At 60.4% G+C, this 21,266-nt stretch overlaps 1 protein-coding gene across 1 annotated transcript in view; it reads right to left on the bottom strand.

The window, feature by feature from the left end:
- STK32C (serine/threonine kinase 32C) overlaps positions 1-21,266 on the bottom strand; it is a 63,443-nt gene that overhangs the window by 40,941 nt on the left and 1,236 nt on the right. Inside the window, exon 3 of the mRNA XM_012664808.1 lies at positions 21,072-21,258. Within this exon, the coding sequence (XP_012520262.1) occupies positions 21,072-21,258 (187 nt within the window). The remainder of the gene's footprint in view (positions 1-21,071; positions 21,259-21,266) is intronic.

The raw sequence follows: 21,266 nt of genomic DNA, 5'->3' as shown, positions 1-21,266 counted from the left end.
GCGGCAACAGAGGCAGGTCCAAAAATGTGACTTTTAAGGAGAGTCACTGAGATGCCACCAGGCGAGCACTTGGGGACCAGCTCTCTTGGTGAGCACAAGCCTCCAGGCGCCTGCAGACCTGGTGGCCCGAGGCACAGGAACCAACGGGTCCCCCTGAGCCAGTGACAAGGTGTCTGAGTGGGGTCCTGTGTCTCCGGGTGCCAAGGGGACACCCATCAAATACACTGTTTAAGGCCGGGCGCGGTGGCTCACGCCTGTGATCGTAGCACTCTGGGAGGCCGAGGCAGGCGGATTGTTTGAGCTCGGGAGTTCGAAACCAGCCTGAGCAAGAGCGAGACCCCGTCTCTACTAAAAATACAAAAGAAATTAATTGGACAACTAAAAAAAATATATAGAAAAAAAAAAATTAGCCGGGCACGGTGGCGCATGCCTGTAGTCCCAGCTACTCGGGAGGCTGAGGCAGAAGGATTGCTTGAGCCCAGGAGTGTGAGGTTGCTGTGAGCTAGGCTGACGCCATGGCACTCACTCTAGCCCAGGCAAAAGAGTGAGACTCTGTCCCAAAAAAAAAAAAAAATACACCGTGTATCTGTATCTGCCGGACACACTCAGAGCACAGAACTCTTCTGCTCCCAAGGTGGTTTCCGCAGCACCCAGGTGAGGCCCACGTCCAGGGCACACGCAGGCCCTGGCCCCCAGATCCCCCGGCCCAGGCCTCCCCCATCACCCCTCCTTCTGGCTCAAGAGGCTGGACTGTCGCCCCGGAAAGGCTGTGCCTGTTTCTGACCAGCTGAAATGAACTAGGGAAAGGCGTTATTTCTAGGCAGAGCATGAGACTCTGTTCTCTTTCACGTTTCCAAAAATACACGTCAGCAGAACTGAGCAGTGCGGGAGGAGCGTGCCTTCCTGCGGGCGCTCAGCTTGAGGTTTCCGGGATGCGAGTCTTGGCCGGGACATAAAAATCATCTCACGATGGGATAGCGGCCCACAGGCTCTCCCGAAACTGCTGGAGCAGGAGCCAGGGTGGACAGCAGTGCCGGGGCCTCCAGCGGGCACAGGGACGGCCGCAGGGCTGGCTCTAGCCCCACCCACGGCTTGTGCCAGGAGGGGGCGGGGGCAGCTGGCTCTAGCCCCAGGGCTCTGGACCTTCAGGAACGTGGGATTCCCCCCTTCCTGCCCACCAGAGCAGTTTCCTTCTCCTGAGGAGCCTGCGGAGCCGACCTGGCCCCTGGCCGCAGGTCTGTGCCCACGGCCTCCGCGGATGGCAGCAAGGAGCTCCCGAGAGCTGAGCGCCTGGTCACCTGCTGGCCTGGGATCCCTCAGGACAGGCCTGCAGGCAACGTCCCCGGCCTGGGGACTGTATGTGGCCCAGACTGAAGCTTTGGAGGGGGCAGGGTCTCCCCTCCTAGTCCCCGACACGCAGGCATGCACACACGCGAACACACGTGTACACAGACACTCCTCTCCAAGCCCCTGCCTTCAGGCTGTAGGCAACGGCCTCTTACCCAGGCCCGCCACACCCTTCCCTGACCCTCTCCCGCATCACAGCCCCGTTGGTCCAAGGCCAGCCTGTGCTCTGGCCGGCTTGGGACAAGGGTCTTTCTTCACCTCCTAAATCATAATAAAATCACATGCATTTGTCCCGCAGAAGGCAGAAGGCCCAGCTCCAGAGCAGAGCTTCTAAGATCCTCCTGGCTCCCCCCAGGGCAAAGCCGGAGGGGTGCGGGTGCGACAGTCTAGGGACAGGCCCATCCACACCGAGGCTCTCTGGGGCCCATCTTCCAGCCCTCTCTGCAGCACCTGCCCCTGACTTGGTTCTCAACTGCTGTTTAAAGCAGGTGCCGCAGCCGACGTCACCCGCCAGAGACCACGACGGGGCGGATCCATCAGCGCCTTGCAGGTCTAGAAGGAGGCCCGAAACATCGGGATTTCGCATGCTAAAAAGCAGGCCTTTCAAACTGCAGCGTGACTACGAAAAACATAGAGCTGGATTCCTGCCTCACTGCTTGTGACAAAATAAACTCCAAGCACAGCAAAGACTCACACACACACCGTGAACTCGTAGGAGTTCTAGGGAAAAACGGGTGGTGGATCGAGCTGTGACTCTGCAGGGAGAGGCCTTTCCAGGGAGGAAACAAACCCCAGAAGCCGCAAAGGAAAGGACTCGTGATCAGACAGGGAAATTTAACCACAAAAGATGCCAGACTTCTGTACAGAGACCAAGGGACACATTTTTATAAAAAATAAAAATACTACAAACTGAGAAAAGGTATTTGCAATAAACACGGCAAACCAGGGGCTAATTTCCTTCAATGACAGCGAACCCGTACAGATGAGTGAGAAGGTCAGCCCAGCAGGGAGGGGCGGAGGCCACGGGGCAGCTCGGACCGTTCCCCCCGAGTCGTGAAAGGAGAACACGGAGGAGACGCCCGACTTGCCGCGTGGAAAGGTCTGGTCACGGCAGTGCCGGGCGCTCCGCACACGTGGGTGGGCGAGTGGGTGGCACGGCCCTTCCAGAAGCAACAGCCGTCACGGGGCCCACACGCCAGTGCTGGAAACACGACACCATCAGGTCCCACAGGGGACAAGCTCAGAAAGTCACCAAAACCAACGTGCCGTGATGTTCACAACCTGCCCTGAAAACCCTGTGTCTGTCGCGAGTGTGTGGGGTGGCGTATCCCACCGGACGGGACCTGCGTCGACACCGAAAACAAGGCGGAGCGACACGCCGACGGGAAAATACCCCCAAGAGACAACGTGAAGCCTTTGCAGACGGCCAGGGCATGCCATGCACGGTAATCCCCTTCATGAAAACCACAGACTGCACACGACAAGCCACACGTGTGTAAAGACACACGTGTGCACAGACGGAGGGATCGTCATGTTCTGTTTCACCTGCTTTTCTAGACGGTTCTGACGTGGAAACCGTGTCCGTGAATTAATTTTGTGTGCAGCAGGAGCTACCTGGGTGTGGGGTTGTGGGCTCTTCTCCGTTTTCTTCTTTATGCTTCTTTGTTTCTTGAAAGCCAAAGCCTGTCAAATACGACACAAACACAGACAGCCCCCAGCATTCCTGATTTACATAGCCAGACCCCCTCCCATGGCCAACGGAAATCTATTTTCCCTGCTGACACCTTACTGGGCCTGGATCAATGTTTTTCAAGCTTAATCTGAATGTCTTTTTTTGTTTGTTTTTAAGAAAAAAAATATCCTCACAAAGCCCCGAGAATGTGTGCGTGGAACCCAGTCTGGCGTACACTGTCTTAAGAAATTAACATTTTACTCTCAAAAAACGGCTTCCCATTGAAAATCCCCGCTGTCCGCGGGAAGGTCCCGCTGCGGCTGGTCAGAGGATTTTCTAGGTCGGCCCCGAACGAAAACACAGACTTCCGCGTCGCGCTCACAGCCCTTCCGCTTGGGTTCCAGGACCCCCAGAAGCAGAGACCCCCGTGGAGAAGCCGGGGTGAGATTGAGACGGGGCAGAGCCGGACTCCCTCCCCACACGCGTCTCAGCCCAACCGAGACGGAGCCTGGGGACGGGGGTCTGAACACCCGCCCCGGCCTCCTGTCCGAGGGGTCGACTCCCCTGCACACGGGGCCACGGCTGTCAGGAGAAGCTTCCGGGGCTGGCCGTCCGCACCAGGAAGAGGGACAGGCCTCCTCTGGTCCCAGCCTGGAGCCGGAGCCACCAGCTGGGCAGACTCAGCGTCCCCGCACTCCGGGGGTGGGTGTGACACGTGCAGGCGGGGGAGACGCGCGAAATTATGTAACGCTCCAGCCAGCCGTGCCGCCTTAGAAAGTGGGGCCGCGCCTAAAATACCCGGTGCAGAGCCTGGGAGGCGCCGATGCTCCCGGCACCCGCCTAACGGCTTGGCGGAGCCGCCCACCCCGGCTCTCATGCCGCCCCCTCCCGGGCCACCCCGCCAGGCCCCTTCCCCAGGGCGTCAGGAGCAGCCACTCAGAACGGGGCCAAGTCCTCGTCCACAGGGCTCCGTGGTGGTTTCCTTCGTGCAGATTTTTGGCAACTGAAGGTGGGGCGGCGCGGGGGCTCCTGCCTTGAGCCCGAGCCCGTCCTCCTGCCGTCAACGCGCTTAAGTGACGGAGCCACGGCTTCCCCAAGGGCACACTGAGGCCCCCACTAGAGAAAAATCAACAAGGTCAATTTACTGTTGGGAGAGCTCCACAGAGAACACCTCGATCGCTCGGCCGCCCCGATGAGGCCAGGGGCCACCAGCTAAAGATCTCGGCCCCCAGCAGTGGCTCCTCCGTGGGGCCGGCCAGCTGCGTCCTGCTCCTCACCCGAGAGAAGGAAAGAAGCGATGCCCTCGGGTACCTCGGCTGGTCGAGAAAGGCCGCCCAGGCCGGCCCTGCTGAGTCCTCTGGGTCAAGGGCTCAGATCCTGCTCTCAGGGCCCTGCCACGAAGGGCCGACAGCGTGGACACTGGCGTGGAGCCCCGCGGGCGCGGGGAAGGCTCAGCAGCCAGGGGAGGGACGGGAGCAGCGCCTGCAGCTCAGGCTCACGCCGGGCAGGGCTGTGGGGGGCACGGCCGCCGTCGGGGGGCGGCCAAGACGCAGCCGGGGAGGCTGGGTTGACACCTGGTGCTCTGTGCCCGAGACGCCCGACAGCCCAGCGTCTGCAAACAGCCGCAGCGGGCCCAGGGAGGCCAATCTCTCCCAGGGTTGAGGCGCTCACCGGCGGTGGCTCCGAGGAACTGCGCAACACGGCAGGTTCCCGAGAAACTCGGAACGGCAGGACCCACCGTCTCAGGTTTGAGCAAACAGGTTGTGGAGGCGTCAGCAGAAAACAGCATCACCGAGGCTCTGAGGCTGGGCACATGCACAGCGGCCACGGAACCAGTAGCCCAGGCCGGGCCTTCCTCCCCGTGCAGCCAAGGTGGGGTCGTGGACACGATCGCAGGGACGCAGGCCGCTGCCGGGGCCTGACACTGGGCCAGACGCGCCCAAGGAGGGCCTGGCGCGACGGGGCAGCGAGCTCCAGGCAGATGGGAGGAGGGGGAGGGTCCGGCCTCGAAGCCAGCAAGGGAGTGGTTTGCCACCTGCCAACGGGGGCAGTCTGGGGGCTCGGGAAAGGACACTCCCCCCACGCGCTGGAAAAGCCTGGGGGGTCCAGCGTCTGCTGTGGGCAGGGGAGAGGAAGAGGAGGAGGCTGTCATGGAGATGACCGCAGGGCCAAGCCGAGGGCTGCGCCGAGCAGGGCCGCCCGGCTCTGCCGCAGCTGTGCCTGGGCGAGAAACAGCTCTCGCCTCCCCCTCCGCCCGCCCCCGCGGCTGGCTGTGGCTCCACTTCCCACGCCCCGCAGGGAGCCGCTCCCAGACTGTGCAGGAGGCCTCCAGCCCCAGCCCCATCCCCCTCCCAGTCCAGGTTCCGGGTGGCAGCGGGGGGTGGGGGCGCCGGCCCCCCGGCTGTCGGTGTTGGCGGTAAGGGGAAGCCGTGGGGATGTGGATGGCGCCGGGGGCCCGCGGCCCGCGGCCGTGGGGGTGGGGTTTGCTTTTCGTGGCCGTTGCCGTTTCCAGTTCTTGCTGTTGCTGCCTCGGGCTGTGGCCGTAGCCTCCGCCTCCAGCTGGCGGTTGCAGGTGGCGGCATGTGCCTGTGTTACAGTTTCAAAGGGCAGATGTCACCAAACACGAGCCCTGAAACCACCCCGCCAGTGTGCCTCATGCTGGCAGGGTGTGCAGTGGGAGCCCCAAGACAGACTCGACTCGGGGGGTCCAGGCAGAAGACACAGGAAGGTGCAAGCCTGCTGGGCAGCAAGGTCGCCCCCAGACCCCAGGGCTGAGGACCTGCGACGGCCCCAGGAGCCAACGCAGCTGAGCTGACCACGCGGCTTTTCCTCCCGGCGCTGCAGAAACCGCCAGGCCAGAGACCGGGGAGGCGATGAAGCCAGTCCGTGGTCACAGCCCTGCGGAGCTGAGGATCACAGGGAGCTGGATTTTCCTGCCCTCGAGAGGTTTATATTCTAACTCGGAGAGATGGATGCTAAACAGCTGACAGACAGATGGGAAAACAGAAAACAGCAAGATTGTAGATTTAACCACATCAGTAATTCCATTAAAGTAAGTGGATTAACGTTGCAATTACAAAGCAGACATTTCAGACTCGATTTTTTAACAGCAAGATTCCACTACACGATATTTATGAAAGGTGCACTTCCTATTTAAAGACACAGGTTAAAACGTAAAAAAGTAGAAAACGATAGAAAAATGAAAACACTGATCAAAAGAAATCTAAGTGGTGTGGAGTACCGCTGCCCTGAGGGTCCAAGGCTCTGCCACTGTCCACATGGCCACCCCCCAGGGCCACCCACCCAAGACCACCAAAGACACCCCACCAAAGACCCCCCCACCCAGGACCATCCCCATCCATGGCCATCCCACCCAGGGCCACCCCCCCTCAGGGCTCCCCCAAGGCCACCCCCCGCAGGGCCACTCCCCAGGGTCACCCCATCCATGGCCAATCCCCAGGGTCACCCCACCCAGGGCCACCAAAGACACCCCACTAAAGACTACCCTACCCAGGACCATCCCCCCAGGGTCACCCCATCCATGGCCAATCCCCAGGGTCACCCCACCCAGGGCCACGCCCCAAGGCCACCCCCCGCAGGGCCACTCCCCAGGGTCACCCACCCAAGACCACCAAAGACACCCCACTAAAGACTACCCTACCCAGGACCATCCCCCCAGGGTCACCCCACCCAGGGCCACCCCCTAGGGCCACCTCCCGAGGGCCACCCCACCCAGGGCCACCTCCACCAGGGCTCTCAAGGGAAGCCAGCGGCCAAGGCACCCCCAGTCCCAGAACCGGCTTTCACATCGCGCTCACTTGACCCCTGTCACCTCCACTGATGAGACTCCGGCTGCGGCAGCTCGTCACAGCTAAAGTCAAGAGCGACTGCGCTTGTCAGAGGAGAAACCGCTAGAGGGCAAGTGTAATTAACGGAAACTTCTGAACCCTCCAATTAACTCGAGCTGTGGATGAGGCAGCTTGTGCTCTCCGGAGCGCCGCTTCTTATTTTTAATTAAGCAGCGTGAGCTCATTTTGGGAAAGGTTTCTTGACATTCCGCTGCCCTAGGGCCCGTCAGACGTACCCACATGGGTCCAAAGCCAGGGCAGCTCTGCCCGGCTCCGGGGCGCACCGTCCCCCAGACTCTCACACGCGCACTGGCACGTGTGGGGCCGGAGGACGGTGTGCTCCCCGTGAGGAAGGGGGCTCGGCTTCCCAAGGACCCCCGCATGTTTCGAGGCCGCCCAGCCCCGGGTGTGAGGCCCGGCCTGCTCATCAAGCTGACCTCAAGCTCCTTGGGGACGCCGAGTCTCACAACCAGCCTGAGCACAGGAGATTCCGACCCCTCCAGGGAGGGACTCCACGACGGTCGTGCCCACGGCTGCCGAGACCCCCGTCACGCTGGCCTAAGGAAGGTGCCGGCCAGCTCCGGCGCGTCCTTCTGCCCAGGCAGCCGCCGGCCCAGCCCCCGCACCCCCTGCCACAGCTGCTCCAACCGTCCTAAAGCCGAGACTTCCCCAGATGCCTCCACGTAACAAGGCAGCCTGAACACACCCTCAGACAAGGTGAGGCTGGGTCTGCTCTGTGCCTGGTCCCCAGTGCTGGGACCACCGGTCACAGACAGCACTGTGGACAGAGCGCCGCGTTCTGGAAGCCCCGGGAACCGAGCGCCCTGAGGCCCAGATTCAGCTGAATGGCCACCCTGTCAGGGGGCTTAGGGCCAGAGTCAGTGTCTGTCTGAGGCCTGGCACTGCTGTCCTGGGCTCTTCTAGGGACAGATGGAAGGAAGGACATCAGACCAACGACCTTCCGCCATCTGGAAACAGCACCGGAGGCCGGCCGCCTGTCGCCCCGCGGTGCTCCACGTCCCTCTCCCCTACCCTGACCTGCGCACACCCCTCACCCCGGCTTGCAAGCACCCAGGACACGGGAGTGAACCCAAGAGACGACACCCTGCATCGTGCCACGTGCCTTTTGGGGGAAGGGGGTGAGCAGCGGCGGCAGCGAACGGCAATACCAGAAAGCCAGCGGAGCAGCCTGCGCACACTGTCCGCACCTGCGGGCCGGGCCAGGGGCAGCCAGGTGGGGTGGGAGTGGGCCTGGCTGCCGGGAGGACCTGCGGTGGCCACACTGCCCGGCGCCTGGCGGGGTGCCCCTCCTGGCCTCCGAGGTGGCCCAGGGCCCAGCGACCGCCCTGTCCAGAGAACCGTGAGCCACTCCCAGGTCAGGGCAACTCTCTGTCTGCGAGAGACGTTCCAGAACACTCCGTCCCCCGCTCCAGACCAGAGCAACTTCACCCCCTCAGCCAGGGTGGCCAAGCTCGGGTGACAGAGCTTCCTGCACCTCGCTCCACATCCCGAGTCAGCCCAGGGCCACAGATTCGGGAGGCTTTTACTGCAGCACGTCCTGCTGTCCTGGGGAGTGAGGCTCGGTTGGCAGAGCCCCACTGGCCACCGCGGGGGCAGGGCCGGAGCCGCAAGGCCAGGTGGGGTCACACACAGCCGGGCACACGGGGAGCCTGGACGGCTGGGGCGCTGTACACAGGGACACTGGCCACTGTGGGGGCACACGCGGAGCCCCCGGGAAGCCCGGCCGGAGCTGGGGCAGAGACAGCGCCCTGAGCATGCAGAGGAGGGGGCAGGGCAGGTAGGGCCAAGTGGACGACCTTGGGGGGCCAGAGGAAAGGGGGGGCCCTGGTGAGGCTTGGGCTTGGGCCCCAGCGCCTGGAGGGGGCGTGTGGGGTCTGCAGGTGTGGGGAGGGCGGGGTCTGCTTTCCAACGGGCTGAATTTGAGACACATGAGTGGCGACGTCGTGTCAGGCTGGACGGAAAAGCCTGGACTGTGGGGCCGGGTCCCGGCTGGGGATATAAACCTGGGGGTCGTCGGCACACAAGTGACATCTGAACTGCGAGATCGTCAGAGCCTGGGCGCAGCGAGGAGGGGGGCGCCCAGTGGGACGCAGAGTCCGGGAGACGAGGAGGAGCCCCCGGGGGGCCATCGAGACAGTCGGATTCTGCCACAGCCGATTCTGCCACAGCCGGGCGCCAGGCCCAGCCCCGTGGGGACACTCCGCCAGACGGCTCTGGAGCAGCCGGGCCAAACCCTGCCGCCAGGGGGTTCGGGAGACTCCCAGGAGAGAGCTGCAGACAGGGAGGACGAGAGCATTCGAGTTTTGCTGGAAGTGGGGAGACAAGAAACAGGCACGTGGGGTCAGAGTTCCTGACGAGGGCAGGGAGACCCCGTCGCTCACTCTCTCGACAGCTGCACGGGGCAAACAGCAACCGGTGCTGCACTCTGGGCAACGCCGCGCAGCTCACTCCCGCCCGCCCTCCGGAGCGTGTGTCCCACACGTCCACACCACAAACCCCCGGCTCAGCGCAGCTGCCGCCCCTGGCTCAGCCTGAGTCCAGGACGCGGCCTGCGCACCAGCCCCCCGCGGGCGGCACCTTGGACAGCTCCCCCCCAGACGGCTGCTCTGGGCCCCAGGCCTCCTGGGCCTGCCCTTCCCTGCGACGGGACACGGACACAGGCCCCTCCGCTGCCACGTGGGGACGCAGGTGTCCGGGGCAGGGGGAACAGGGGGTGGGGACGGGCATGACAGGCAGGCGTCACGTAGGCATAGGAACAGTGGCGCGTGTGAGTGGTCACTCGCAGTCGGGGCCACTGGCCCAAAGCCGGAAGCCTGGGCCTGGGGCTGCCAGCACCGGGTCTGCGTCACGCCCACCACGGCACCCGACCCCTGCCCCACGCTGACTGAAGCAGGGTTTCCAGACAGGGCTGGGCACTGGTGTTTCTAACATCCTCATAAACTTCTTTATTTTTATTTTTATTTATTATTTTTTTTTTCTTGAGACAGAGTCTCACTGTGTTGCCCGGGCTAGAGTGCCATGGCATCATCTTAGCTCACAGCAACCTCAAACTCCTGGACTCAAGTGATCCTTCTGCCTCAGCCTCCCGAGTAGCGGGGACTAGAGGCACGCGCCACCGTGCCCGGCTAATTTTTTCTATGTATTTTTAGTTGTCCAATTAATTTCTTTCCAATTTTAGTAGAGACGGGGTCTCGCTCTTGCTCAGGCTGGTCTCGAACTCCTGAGCTCAAACAATCCGCCCGCCTCGGCCTCCCAGAGAGCTAAGATTACAGGCGTGAGCCACCGCACCCGGCCCTCATAAACTTTTAATTAAACTACAACATATATGTAAAAAAATGCACACGTCACAGTGATCAGCTCAAGCAACGTTTACAAAGGGAGCGCACCTGGGCAGGCAGCAACCGGACTGAGAAACAGGACACGCCCAGCACCCGGAAGGCCGCTGTGCCCGTCCTGCCCGGAGGGTGACAGCGCGACAGCAGACTCGCACCTCTGCGAATCCAGCGCCCTGCGCTTTCTACGCAAACGGAGTCAGACGGTGCAGATGCCCGAGTATGGCTTCTTTCCCACAGCGGCACGTTTGCGAGGTCCGACCGCGCTGCCATGTGCAACAGCGCAGGACGCTGCCCCGTGAGCACACAGAACGCATCTGTGCGTGTGACGGCAGCATGCACTGGGTCCGATCCCGTCTCCAGCTGCTACACGTGAAGCTGCACGGACATTCCTGCTCGGGTGGTCGGGCGCAGAGACGTGTGCGCTGGGTGGGACCGATACCTGGGGATACAGCTGCCGGGCCGCAGGAGCCAAAGCCCCCCGCCGAGGACCACCAGAGACGGCTGTGGCTGAACAGGTGGGTTCACTGCTCAGCGCAACGAGGCACAGCCATGCCACGGGACCCGGCGCCTCAGCGGAGGGTCTGGAAGGTCAGAGGAGAGGTCTGGGCTTCTGGCAGGTGACCTTCATGAGCTTCCAGGGCTTGAGGGGTGAGGGCCTTGCTGCTGGCAGGCGGTGGGGAGACCACGTGAGTGGGCATCTCAGTAACTCTTACGTAGACGGTGGACGGGACGTCAAGCATCCGGAGCCGCGGCTGGCAAAGCGGCAGCTGTCACTCGCATTAGCCAGGACTGGGCGGTCTGCTCGCCTGGGTTTGGGTCCACAAACACAGGTCTGTGTTTCCGTCAGTGTTCGCGCAGGCTCGCGGAAGGTCTTGTATTGTCGTGATCTGCCCTGGCCACAGTGACCACGTCTGACATGGGTGTTGTGTGAAACCGTTTCCGGTCCACGGGAGGGCCCAGAGGACCCCGGATGTGGGCGCTGCTGCGCTCCGTGGGGTGTGTCTGTGCGCGGCGGCAGTAGATGACGGTTCTCCAGGAGGGTCCTGTCCATTCACACCCCCCACAGTGCACGGGGTAGGTGCTCCGAAAACACACTCTGCTGAGCGGACACAGCGGCGGGAAACCGTGAGCGTCTCAGCCCGAAAGTAACATGGTCGGCCTTGAGCTCGACAAGGACTGCTGTCCCCAGGAGCAAGGAGCACACCGGCACCCAGATCTCGGTTTCCAAGGCCAGGGCTCCTCGCAGAAACAGCTAGTTCCAAGGATGGGTCAGGGAACATGCGGGGTAAGCTTGGAGCAGCTCGTCGCACCAGAAAGGAAGTGATCAGAAGCTAGCGGTAACGGAACACCGGAACGCAGACGGGGCTGTGCCGAGGGACCCGGAGCCAGTAGAGGAGCTCCCAGGGTCACAGCTGAAGTCGGCCAAGGAACACGGTCGTACTGTTACAGCCCAAAGTACAATGCAACATCCACGAGTCCACAGTGACGATAGTGAGCGAATGACAAATAAACGGGAGAAGAGACAAATCTTGCGTGCAGAATTCCAAGTAACTCGAGCAGGGGGACCACGGCCCCGCCCCTCAGTGTGGGCTGCGTGTGTGGCTCCTGCCAGAGAGGACGGTGTGGAAGGGGGAGGGTCACTGCCAGTCCCAGCCGGGGGACCACGGCCACCGTCGTCACGCAGGGCCGTGTTGACGTGCACTCACGATAGGACCAAAGGGCCTCTGCCCTGCGGTCTCCCCCAGAGCCGGTAACACCGGCCCCGTCCCGAGGAGAACACCGGACAGATCCCGCGGCAGGACTCTGCGAAACGCCTGCCAGGGCCCTCTAGGGTCATTGAAACCAGGAGCTCGAGAAACTCTCACAGCCAGGAGGAGCCTGAGGACACGCGAGACGCATCGTCACGTGGGGTCCTGGACGTAGACCCAGACGGAAGGAGGACACGCGGGAAAAGCTAAGGAAATCTGGGTCGGGTGTGGACTTCGGGTAACAACAACGTACGGACACCGGGTCACCGGTTACGGCACAGGCAGCCGCGACAGACGCCCGCGTGAAGGGAACCTGGGTCTGGGGCCGGGGAGCTGTCTGTACCATCTTCACGACTTTTCTGTGAATCCAAAATGTTCTAAACTGAGTTTATCAGAAAAAAGTTTGTAAAAAGGAGTATATGTTTTGTATGTATTCAAGTGTGGATGAGAAGGTAACATTAGAAACTACAAACGGTTGTTGCATTAGCGCCGAGATTGGGTAAGATACTGCGTTTCTTAATACTCTGTCCTGTCACTTTCATTATATAATAAAAAGCCGTGAAGGAAGAAAAGAGATTATTCTGGCAACAGCGCCTGGCGGTTAGACAGGGCAGCCATGTAATTTGTCATCCAAACCAGGGCACTCCTAGGAGGGAAAGGGGACGCTATTAATAATGACGCCAGGTCAGCAGGCGGGACTCGGATGTCCCGGTGACCCCGGGTGCACGATGGCCAGAGAAGTGGGCTTGTGCCGCTGAGACTCCCACGAGCTCCAGTGACCCAGAACGGAGCATCGGGCAGGCGGGGAGGCCCGGGGGTGCGGGGTACAGAGGGGTAGGGTGAAGGCCACGCATGGCTTCACCACCGTCCTCTCCCTGCCACCGTCTACCTCCCGTGCCACGTTCATCCCTCGTGGCGCCCAGCGTCTGGCAGTTGGGCTGCGTCTCTCTCCCTCCTGCCTGCGCATCTCCCTCCTGCGGGGTCTGGGGAGGGCATCAGGACCCAGTGGTCAAGGATCCCATTCCTGACTCGGTTTCCACACTGCACCCTCTGCAGGAGCCTCCTCAGATCAGGGGGCTCGGGCCCCCCACCCCGAGCCAACGTGCCCAGTGCCCAGGGCAGCCAGCGCCCACCACTGCCCACGCACTCCTGCGCCTCCACCCCAATGCCAGCGGGTCCACCAAAGGTCCCGCCATGGCCGCGCCTGGTTAGACCACACCCGACACAGGTCCCTGGCCCTGCGGGAGCCACGAAGTTCTGGGGTAACATGGTGAGCAGTACAAATAACTAATATGTTGCCAACAGCAGGAACTGAGACCCCCAGACAGGACTCCTGGGAGGCCTTGGCAGCCTCCGGCCCTCGGAGCCAACCGGGCAGATGAGGAAGCCACCTGGGTGTCCTGGCCCTGTGGACGTCGCACAGAACAGAGAACCCGTCCCCACAGCCTGCCCACGTTCCCAGCCCACAGAATCACAAGGAATAAAATGGCTGTTAAGTCACCAAGTTTTGGGGTGTCTATGACCAGCAGTAGACCGCTGGGACAACAGGCCCCGTGGGCACAAACCGTGCCTGGCTGGAGAAACGTGGCGCCAGGCCCTGTTAGCCCAAGAGCTGCCCAGAATGGCCTCTCTTCATGGGCACGGCGCTCAGGTCGGGTGTGACCAGGACGCAGAGAAAAGGACTAAGGGGACCGGGCATGAGGGAAGGCGACCCCCTTCCTCACCCCCGCCAGGCGACGGGCAAGACAACCACGTCCTCCCGACCAAGGCCCACGTGCACGCCACGCCCGTGACACACGCACGAGGAAACCGCCAACACGTCATTTCTTGCTCTCGTCACACGTTACGCCTTTTGCATTTGAAGCACGAAGAGTCACGATGTGAATTCTGGAAGCAGAGAAACCTTTCAAAGTCAACTTTTAAGCCACTGTGAGGAAGGGAATGTGCTTGGTTCCTATTTTTAATAAGTTGGGGGCGACGCTGACTCCCACCCACGCCATCTCCTCGGCTCCAGAGCTCACGGAACATCGAGCTCAGTTTTTGCGGGATCCACGGGCCGGAGCTGGGGAGGAGCCTGTCGGAGCCACCGCGGGCTCCCGGGGCGCGTCTGGGGGATGGGAGGGGCGGGAGTGACCGTCCCATAGCAGACGTGGCCACGTAGGGCAAGGTCTGGATCTGATCTCGCACCCGCCACGCTCCTCTCCTCTGCTGCCTTGGTTTTGAAAATAATAGATTTCGCATCGATGGGAACACTGCTTTCTGATGAAGGACACACCGGGTTCTTAAAATAACAATAATTTCATTACTTGAGGTTTCTCCCAGATTGTCTCAAACTTTGGTCACTGGAATCACCAACGTGCAGGGTCCTGCCTGCACTGTGGGGGGGGGGGTCCCCTGCACCTGCCCACACTGGGCCAGGAGGAGACACCTGAGGGAGCGCTCTGGGCACGGAGATGCCACCACAGCCGTCACACTCCGCGCTGATGGCCAGAGCCGGAGGGAGGTGGCTGGGAAGACCGGGGTCTTGCACGAGCCAGACCCTTAGTGAGCACGAGAGGCAGAAATACTAGCAGTGGCTACCGAGGCTGTGCCTGTACCTACGGTTACACACAGACAGAAGAGGGAGGAGGTACAAAGAAACAGTTCGACACGTGTTAGGTGGGGAGGAAATCCGGATGGGAAGGAGAACTGACACCAGGTAGGGGCCTGGTCCTTCTCTAAAGGGACCCCCACGTTCAGCTCTGAGCTTCCTGACAGGGAAGGACGTGGGACCAGGACCGCAGGGGCAGGCTGTCACCTAGTAAGAACAATGGCCCAACAGAGACCCTCAGGGCCTGGCCTGGACCTGGGGTCCTCGTAGCAGAGACCCCCCATCAGCACCCACACGTATGGGGGCCAAGGGGAAAAGGAGCCCCTCCTGCAACCCTGGGACAAAAGGACACGGCGCCTGGAAGGGTGGGGACACACCCTCGACAGCCTGCCGCCGGGCGCGCTGCGCACGCCTTGGGTGGGCGGCAGGAGAAAGATGCCGAGTCCCGGGTCGTGGTGAAGGGAAAGGCTCGGGCCGCGGCGTCATGGGGGAACGGACACGCCAGAGAAAAGGGGAGGACACAGAAAGGAAACAAGGTCAAAAGAGACACACCAAGCTGTCCACAATGCTGTGGCACCCCGATAACCGGCACCTTTGCCTAACAACCGGCATTTTGTAAGAAGTATCAGCTCGTCCCCAAAGGATCTCCCTTCATCCCTGTCACCGTCGCCCAGCAGAGCCCTGGAGCAGGAGCCCCGTCGCTGCTCCAGGCTTGGCAGAGCCCCTGCCAGGGCGCCAGGGCCCCAGGGCCTGTGGGTTTCCGGCCCTCCCTGGGCCGCGTGCGCCTGCCGTGTGCTCCCTGAGCTCTTGCTGCGCCTAGTGTGTCTGCGACATTGCCCGGGGCTGGTGGACATGCAGACTCTCAGCCCCACCCAGACCCACTGGATCGGATCCGCGTCTGCACACGCTCCTGGTGATCAGGGGCCCGTTCCACTCTGGGAAGCGACTCGGAGCTGTCCCCACTCTGTGCGGCAGAAATGCCTTTCCGTGGCCTGGCCTCCCTCAGGCCATCTCGGAGTCTCCACGGGCTCCATCCCCAGAGAGAAGCCCTGAACAAAAATTACCTTCCGTACATCCTCGCATTACTTCTCAACTGGAAAGCTGGGTGGTTAAATTTTTAAAAGAAAAGGCAGCTTATTTTTAGCCTTGTAAAATGCACAACCAGATGGATAGACACGCAGAGCTGACATTTGTTACATAAAAAGTATAAGAGTGGTCCCAAGTCCATTCTGGACCCGCCTCGGCAGCTGGGAAAACACATCGAGCTCCGCAGCTGCCCAGAGGCCCCCCCCCCAGACAGCCAATGCGGTGCCTGGAGCCCGGGCATCCAGGGACCAACGTGTAAGGCGAAGCCAAGGGTGGACCATGACCACGCACTTCCTACCCAACCGAAACCCAAATCCCCACCCTCAACCCAGAGGCCTCGGCCGCCGACTCCCGCCAGCTGGCGAAGGACCCTGGGATCTGCAGCCACCAGGCTGCTGCCACCGTGACCCCCACATTGTGGGGGGATGGTAGTCAGCATCGGCCCATGTCTGGGTCACACGGAAAGCTCCCCCTTCCTCCTAGGGTCAGGAGACAGGGAACGAGGCACCCACCAAAACTTGAGTCCATGCCCGACTGGAAACAGATTTCGTAGACTAGCCCTAAACTGACACTTTGAAACAAGGGCCATCTACCCCGACGGGACGGAGGAGCTGTCCCCAGATATCCCCAGCTGTCCGCAGCCCGGGGCCCTGCAGCTTCTCGCTCCTCCACTCGGTGAACTTGGGTGACACCACCGGGAAACAGAACCAGTTGTTCTTTGCAGATGACAATACAGACCCCCACAGAGTCCAAGAAAGTGAACCTAAGGCTGTGACAGGTGAGAAGAATCTTGGCAAAGGGAAGCCGTGCACAAGAGGAAGCAAAATCTGAGCCACACATCAGATGAATGTTTTAAAAAGTAGAGTTTCCTTCACATCAGCATAATCAGAGTGAAACACGCCGGGTAGGACGGTCCCATTCACAGTGCTACGGCAACAGGCAACCAGCACACGACCCAGAGCCCGGCCCCGGGCCTCGGCCTCTGGTGGGCTGTGAGCTGCCTGCCGGGAGGAGGCTGGATGGGAGGGTTCAAACTTTCAATCTTGGACACGTCCTAAATGCGTGCAACCCAGGAAAGCAAGACTAACAGGAGAAAAACTTGCCCACTGTGTGTCAGTGTTATTTCCCATGGATTGAAACTTTCAACGTAGAAAGTAAAACTGCAAAAGTACTAGAAGAAAGTACAGATGTGGTTTTATAAATTGAGTTGTCATTAACTGTGCCTGGGAAGGACTTTTGCAACATAACACAAGACAGGAAGCTGCCACAAAGGCAGATGTTGATGGATCTGACCACGCATAAATTAAACACATCCACACAGGGGAAAAAAAAAACAAAACACTAGCGGCATTAAAAGATAAATGACAAACAGGAGTGGGAAGCTGTTAAAGGCTAAGCCTTTGTATCTAAGAAAGAGACAAAAGCAACATAACAGCAATCAGCCCAGAGGAAACCAGCAGAGAGCATGAGCTAGCAATTCGGGGAAAAAGAAAGAAAGAAAGAAGTGTGAATGCCCCGAACGTGAAAAGCAAAAAGATTATTAATCTCACTGGTAATTAACGAAACTCAAAGCATTAAAGGTAGCTTTTTATCTCTTAGATTGGCAAAAAGAAAGAAAGAGACAGAGGGAGGGAGGGAGGAAGGAAGGAGAAAAGGAAAAAAAAGAAACATTGCTAATACCCAAAATTGGCATGTATTCAGGGAGAAAATATTTCCACACGCTCCCGGAGTGAGTACAAACTGGCCCACCCCACGGAGGAAGGTCTCCCTGTCTCTGCTCCTCCAGGCACTTCCTGCCACGCGGTCCATTCTCGTCTCCTTGTCCACTCTCAGTCTCCGCTGCCCTCCACCCGTCACCCCAGGACAGCAGAGGCTACACCCACCTGGTCACCCGTGCGTAACCAGCGCCATGGCAGCGGCTGGCTTATCCAGGGCCTTTGTCCACATCTAAGGGATCTGGCCACACACATCCAGGTATTTCACGTGGACACCCTCTGACGTGGCAGTCATTCCTAAAAACGTGTCCTAAGGAAAGTGCCAAGGGTGCGAAGACAAACACACAAACATGTTCATCGACGGACGGTTTAGGATGTTTACAGATGAGAAACACCCCCCGTCCTGCAAGAGGAAAGTAAGCAAGTGGAGAACGTTGTATCGACCCAGGGGAGCACTGCGAAACCTTGACTCCCAGCCCCGAGGATCATAAAAGTCACAGGGGCTTCCAGACAGACGGATGCCCGAGCCCCACCCCCGCCAACCCCACCCTCGCAAACTCAGCCTCGGTCTGCGGGGTGGGGCGTCGCCTGTGTTTTTAAGAGCGCTCACTGAATCTAGTGCACAGCCCAGCTTGAGAACTGCTGATGTAAATTTAGCCAACAAACGGTGCTTCAGGTCAACGAGACGTCGGCGACGTCGCTAAATGAAAGAGCGAGTTACAACAAAACAGTAGACAGAGCGGTCTGTAGATCCCACTTCTGCAAAAAGAAGAATGTGTTTCTGCAGGGCTGTGTGTGCGACCACAGTCCTACACGAAGGCTGGGGACATGTGCACCGAAGTGTTCACTGCAGACATCTCTCCGTCGCAAGTTGCAGCTACCTTGGCAGAAAGTACGGAACGTTCACAAGTGCATGTGAGTCTGGAAGCCCACCCAGCACGCTCAGGGCCGGCGCCCCAAATCCTGCAAGGCCTGCCTTGGCCCTGGTTTTCTCTGGGCGAGGCCGAACCTTCTCAGTGATTAGTTACTCCCCACGAGCAGGCCAAGGCTGCAGCCGGCTAAGATGAGCCGCGACCCTGAGATGGGCCGGTGCATCACCAGGTCACAGAGCAGCTTGGCAGGAAGGTGCTAGAAACGTCCCTCAGCCTCCTCAGCATCATGGGGACACCGAGACAGAAACGAAGGGGCCCAGCACCTCGCAGCTCCAGGGCAGAGCAGCAGAGGAAAGGCAAGTTCTTTGAACAAGTTCCGCCCCTAAAATGAGTTTCTCATGACAGTCAGAGGAGGACTGGAGTGGGAGGACGGAAGGGTTGAGGGAAGAGGACCGGGAGCCCCGCCCCTCCGTCCCGGGCGGAGGAAGAGGTGCAGAGGACGCCACGCACCAGCACCTGCCGGGGAAGGAAAATGGCTCCGGATTCCACAGGGACCACAAGCAAGGAACAGGGGACATTTAAGATCTTGTATGTCACAATTACGCTTTTTAGCTGAAATACACCTGGCACTTTGTTAAATTGCCCTCTTATTTTCTTTTCTCCTTTCCTCTGCATACCAAATTTGATATATTAATTAGGTGTTTTAACCTAGAAAATCCATCAGAAGGTCTCCCATCGCCATAGCAACAGTGCAGTTCCAGGGAATGCAGGGTCCCCAGCACAACACCAGCCTCTCCTAAGCCCGCCCTGCCGTGGGGCCGAGACAGTCACGGGGCAGCGACTTCGCTGCCTGGAAAAGACGGGGGTGCGGGGGCCGCGTCCCTTTCCGAGAGTCTTCTTCCTCCTCTCCAAGCTGCACTCGTCCCATCTAGACACATCCTGGGGACTCCCCTTGGGCAGTGCATGGCATTCTTTCTGCAAACAGGGCGCGGGAGCCCCGAGTCGTTTGTGCCCCGTCGATGACGCGACAAAGTGGGATGAAGTGGTCACCTACGCAGAGAACACCCTCAGCTGTCGGACCCGGGGCCAGTCTCGGCCTCCCAGTTTCACCGAACAAAGCCCGGTTAAGTCCCAGCGTGTGTTCCGTGTGGAGACGTGGCTACTACACCCAGTGACGAACAAGATGGTCCCGTGCTGCAGAGAACAAGCACCTGTGAGCCACCACAACGGACCTCCTCACTCAGCCCAGAACAGCCGACCCCCTGCCACCCTGCCAAGCAGAGAAGGGGGTGGCAGGATGCACAAAATAATTCTCGAATCAGATCGTCAGCACCAGACTCTGCTCTTCCTGCCTTTTTAATGACTGCTGAATTCTGAGAAATAACACAAGTGAGCAAGCAGGAATGGTCCACCGCAGAAAGCCGAAGGCAGCCCCTGCGCGACTTAGCGTCTCTGTTTCCACAGCGGCTGCCCCCCAGGGCGAGACGTAATGACCCAGAGAGGGGCAGCTCTTGGCTGACGCCAGAAGAGCGGCAACCAGATGTGTTTCTCAGAGTGTTCCCCTCCTGCAGCCAGAAACCAGACGGGACTCTGCTTCCTGGTTAGCCGTAACTCGCCCCAGCTTTCTTCACTTTGACTGTTTATGTTAAAACCAAAAACGTGTAACACAGGAAACAATCAGCACAGCAAGCTTTGGGGTCCCAAGGTTCGGAACACAATGACGGGCCACCTGGGTCATACGGGGCCTGGGTGGCTGGTCCTGAACGCCCTTCCCCTGCCGGCGACGGTCAGCAGCCCCCGCACAGCCCGACATGAGGCTGCCCGCGGCTGCCCGTGAGGAAGGCTGGTGCACAAACCGCTTTCACCACGGCTGGCCCAAGGTAGTAGTATTGTGATTTCCTATAATGCTTACATTATTTATTAAAGTAAACATCTGGGGCTCTAGAGCTGAGCTGTGCTCTGAAATTATAAAAGACCCATCACACCTCTGCGCTTGCCTACAAAAGAGAAATGCATATTTCCACTATTTTAAGAAAATGTCAAAAAAACATCAAATGTGTCATCACGGTACCATTTAGAATTATCTACACGACATCTGTAGAAAAGAGCTGTATGTTTACAAGTGAATCTATCAGAGTGCCCCAGAGGCAGACACCCGGCCTCCTTCCCTGTAGGCGCTAGCTCAAAGGTCCCGGGTGCCCAGTGGGGCCCCAGGAGGAATGCCTGCACCTGGGCTGCCTGTCACCTGTCACCTGGCCTTCCTTCCCGGCTTCCCCCCGCACCCACCTCTGTGTGATCGCTCAAGAGACCCCGTCCCCTGGGCGGGCAGCTCCACTTGCAGGACTTCACCGCCAACTAGTTCCCCAGAGCGCAGGTCTCGGCCCACGGGGGAGGCCGGGTCTCCGCCACACCTCCCAGTGCAAAGAGGGGCCAAGGTCCCCCGCGCCACCTGTGGGGCAGGCACCCCGTTTCACAAACTCACCACAGGTGAGCGCCTCCTGGATTTGCAAAGTGACAGCTGAGCCCGCACGTCGCCCCCAAACGGGTAAATGGAGCACAAAGCCTGGGCTGCAGTGGGCGGAGTCACGCCTAAGCCCAGAGCGGCCACCAAGGACCCTCGCCCCGCAGGACCCGGCCGAGCCCGCGGCGCCGCCGCTGGAGACCAGGACGCGAGGGGGCTCCGCGGACGCGCGTGGACCGCAGCCGCCCCCCGCGAGTTTCCCGAGAAACCGGGGCGCCCCGGGATGCGGTCCCACCCGCGTGGCCGCGCTGTCCGGACGCGAGAAAACGCCACCGCCGCGTGCACCCCTGCGCGAGCGCGCGGGCCCCGCACTCACCGTCCTCCTTGTCGTCAAACACCGGCCTCCGCGCCGTGGCCGCCGACATGGACGAGCCCATCCTCTTCTTCCACTTGCTCCACTGGAACAGGGGGCGCGGCTGCGTGCGGGCATCGCCCGCGTCCCGGGCCCGGGGCTGGCCGGCGGCGGGCGGAGGCAGGGCCGGGGGGGCTTCGGGGCCGGCGGGGCGCCCGC

Source organism: Propithecus coquereli, unplaced genomic scaffold (genome assembly GCF_000956105.1).
Source record: "Propithecus coquereli isolate 6110/MARCELLA unplaced genomic scaffold, Pcoq_1.0 Scaffold911, whole genome shotgun sequence".
Taxonomy (NCBI): Eukaryota; Metazoa; Chordata; class Mammalia; order Primates; family Indriidae; genus Propithecus; species Propithecus coquereli.
The sequence above is the reverse complement of the archived record's forward strand: the minus strand, read 5'-3'. Positions and strand labels throughout refer to the sequence as shown.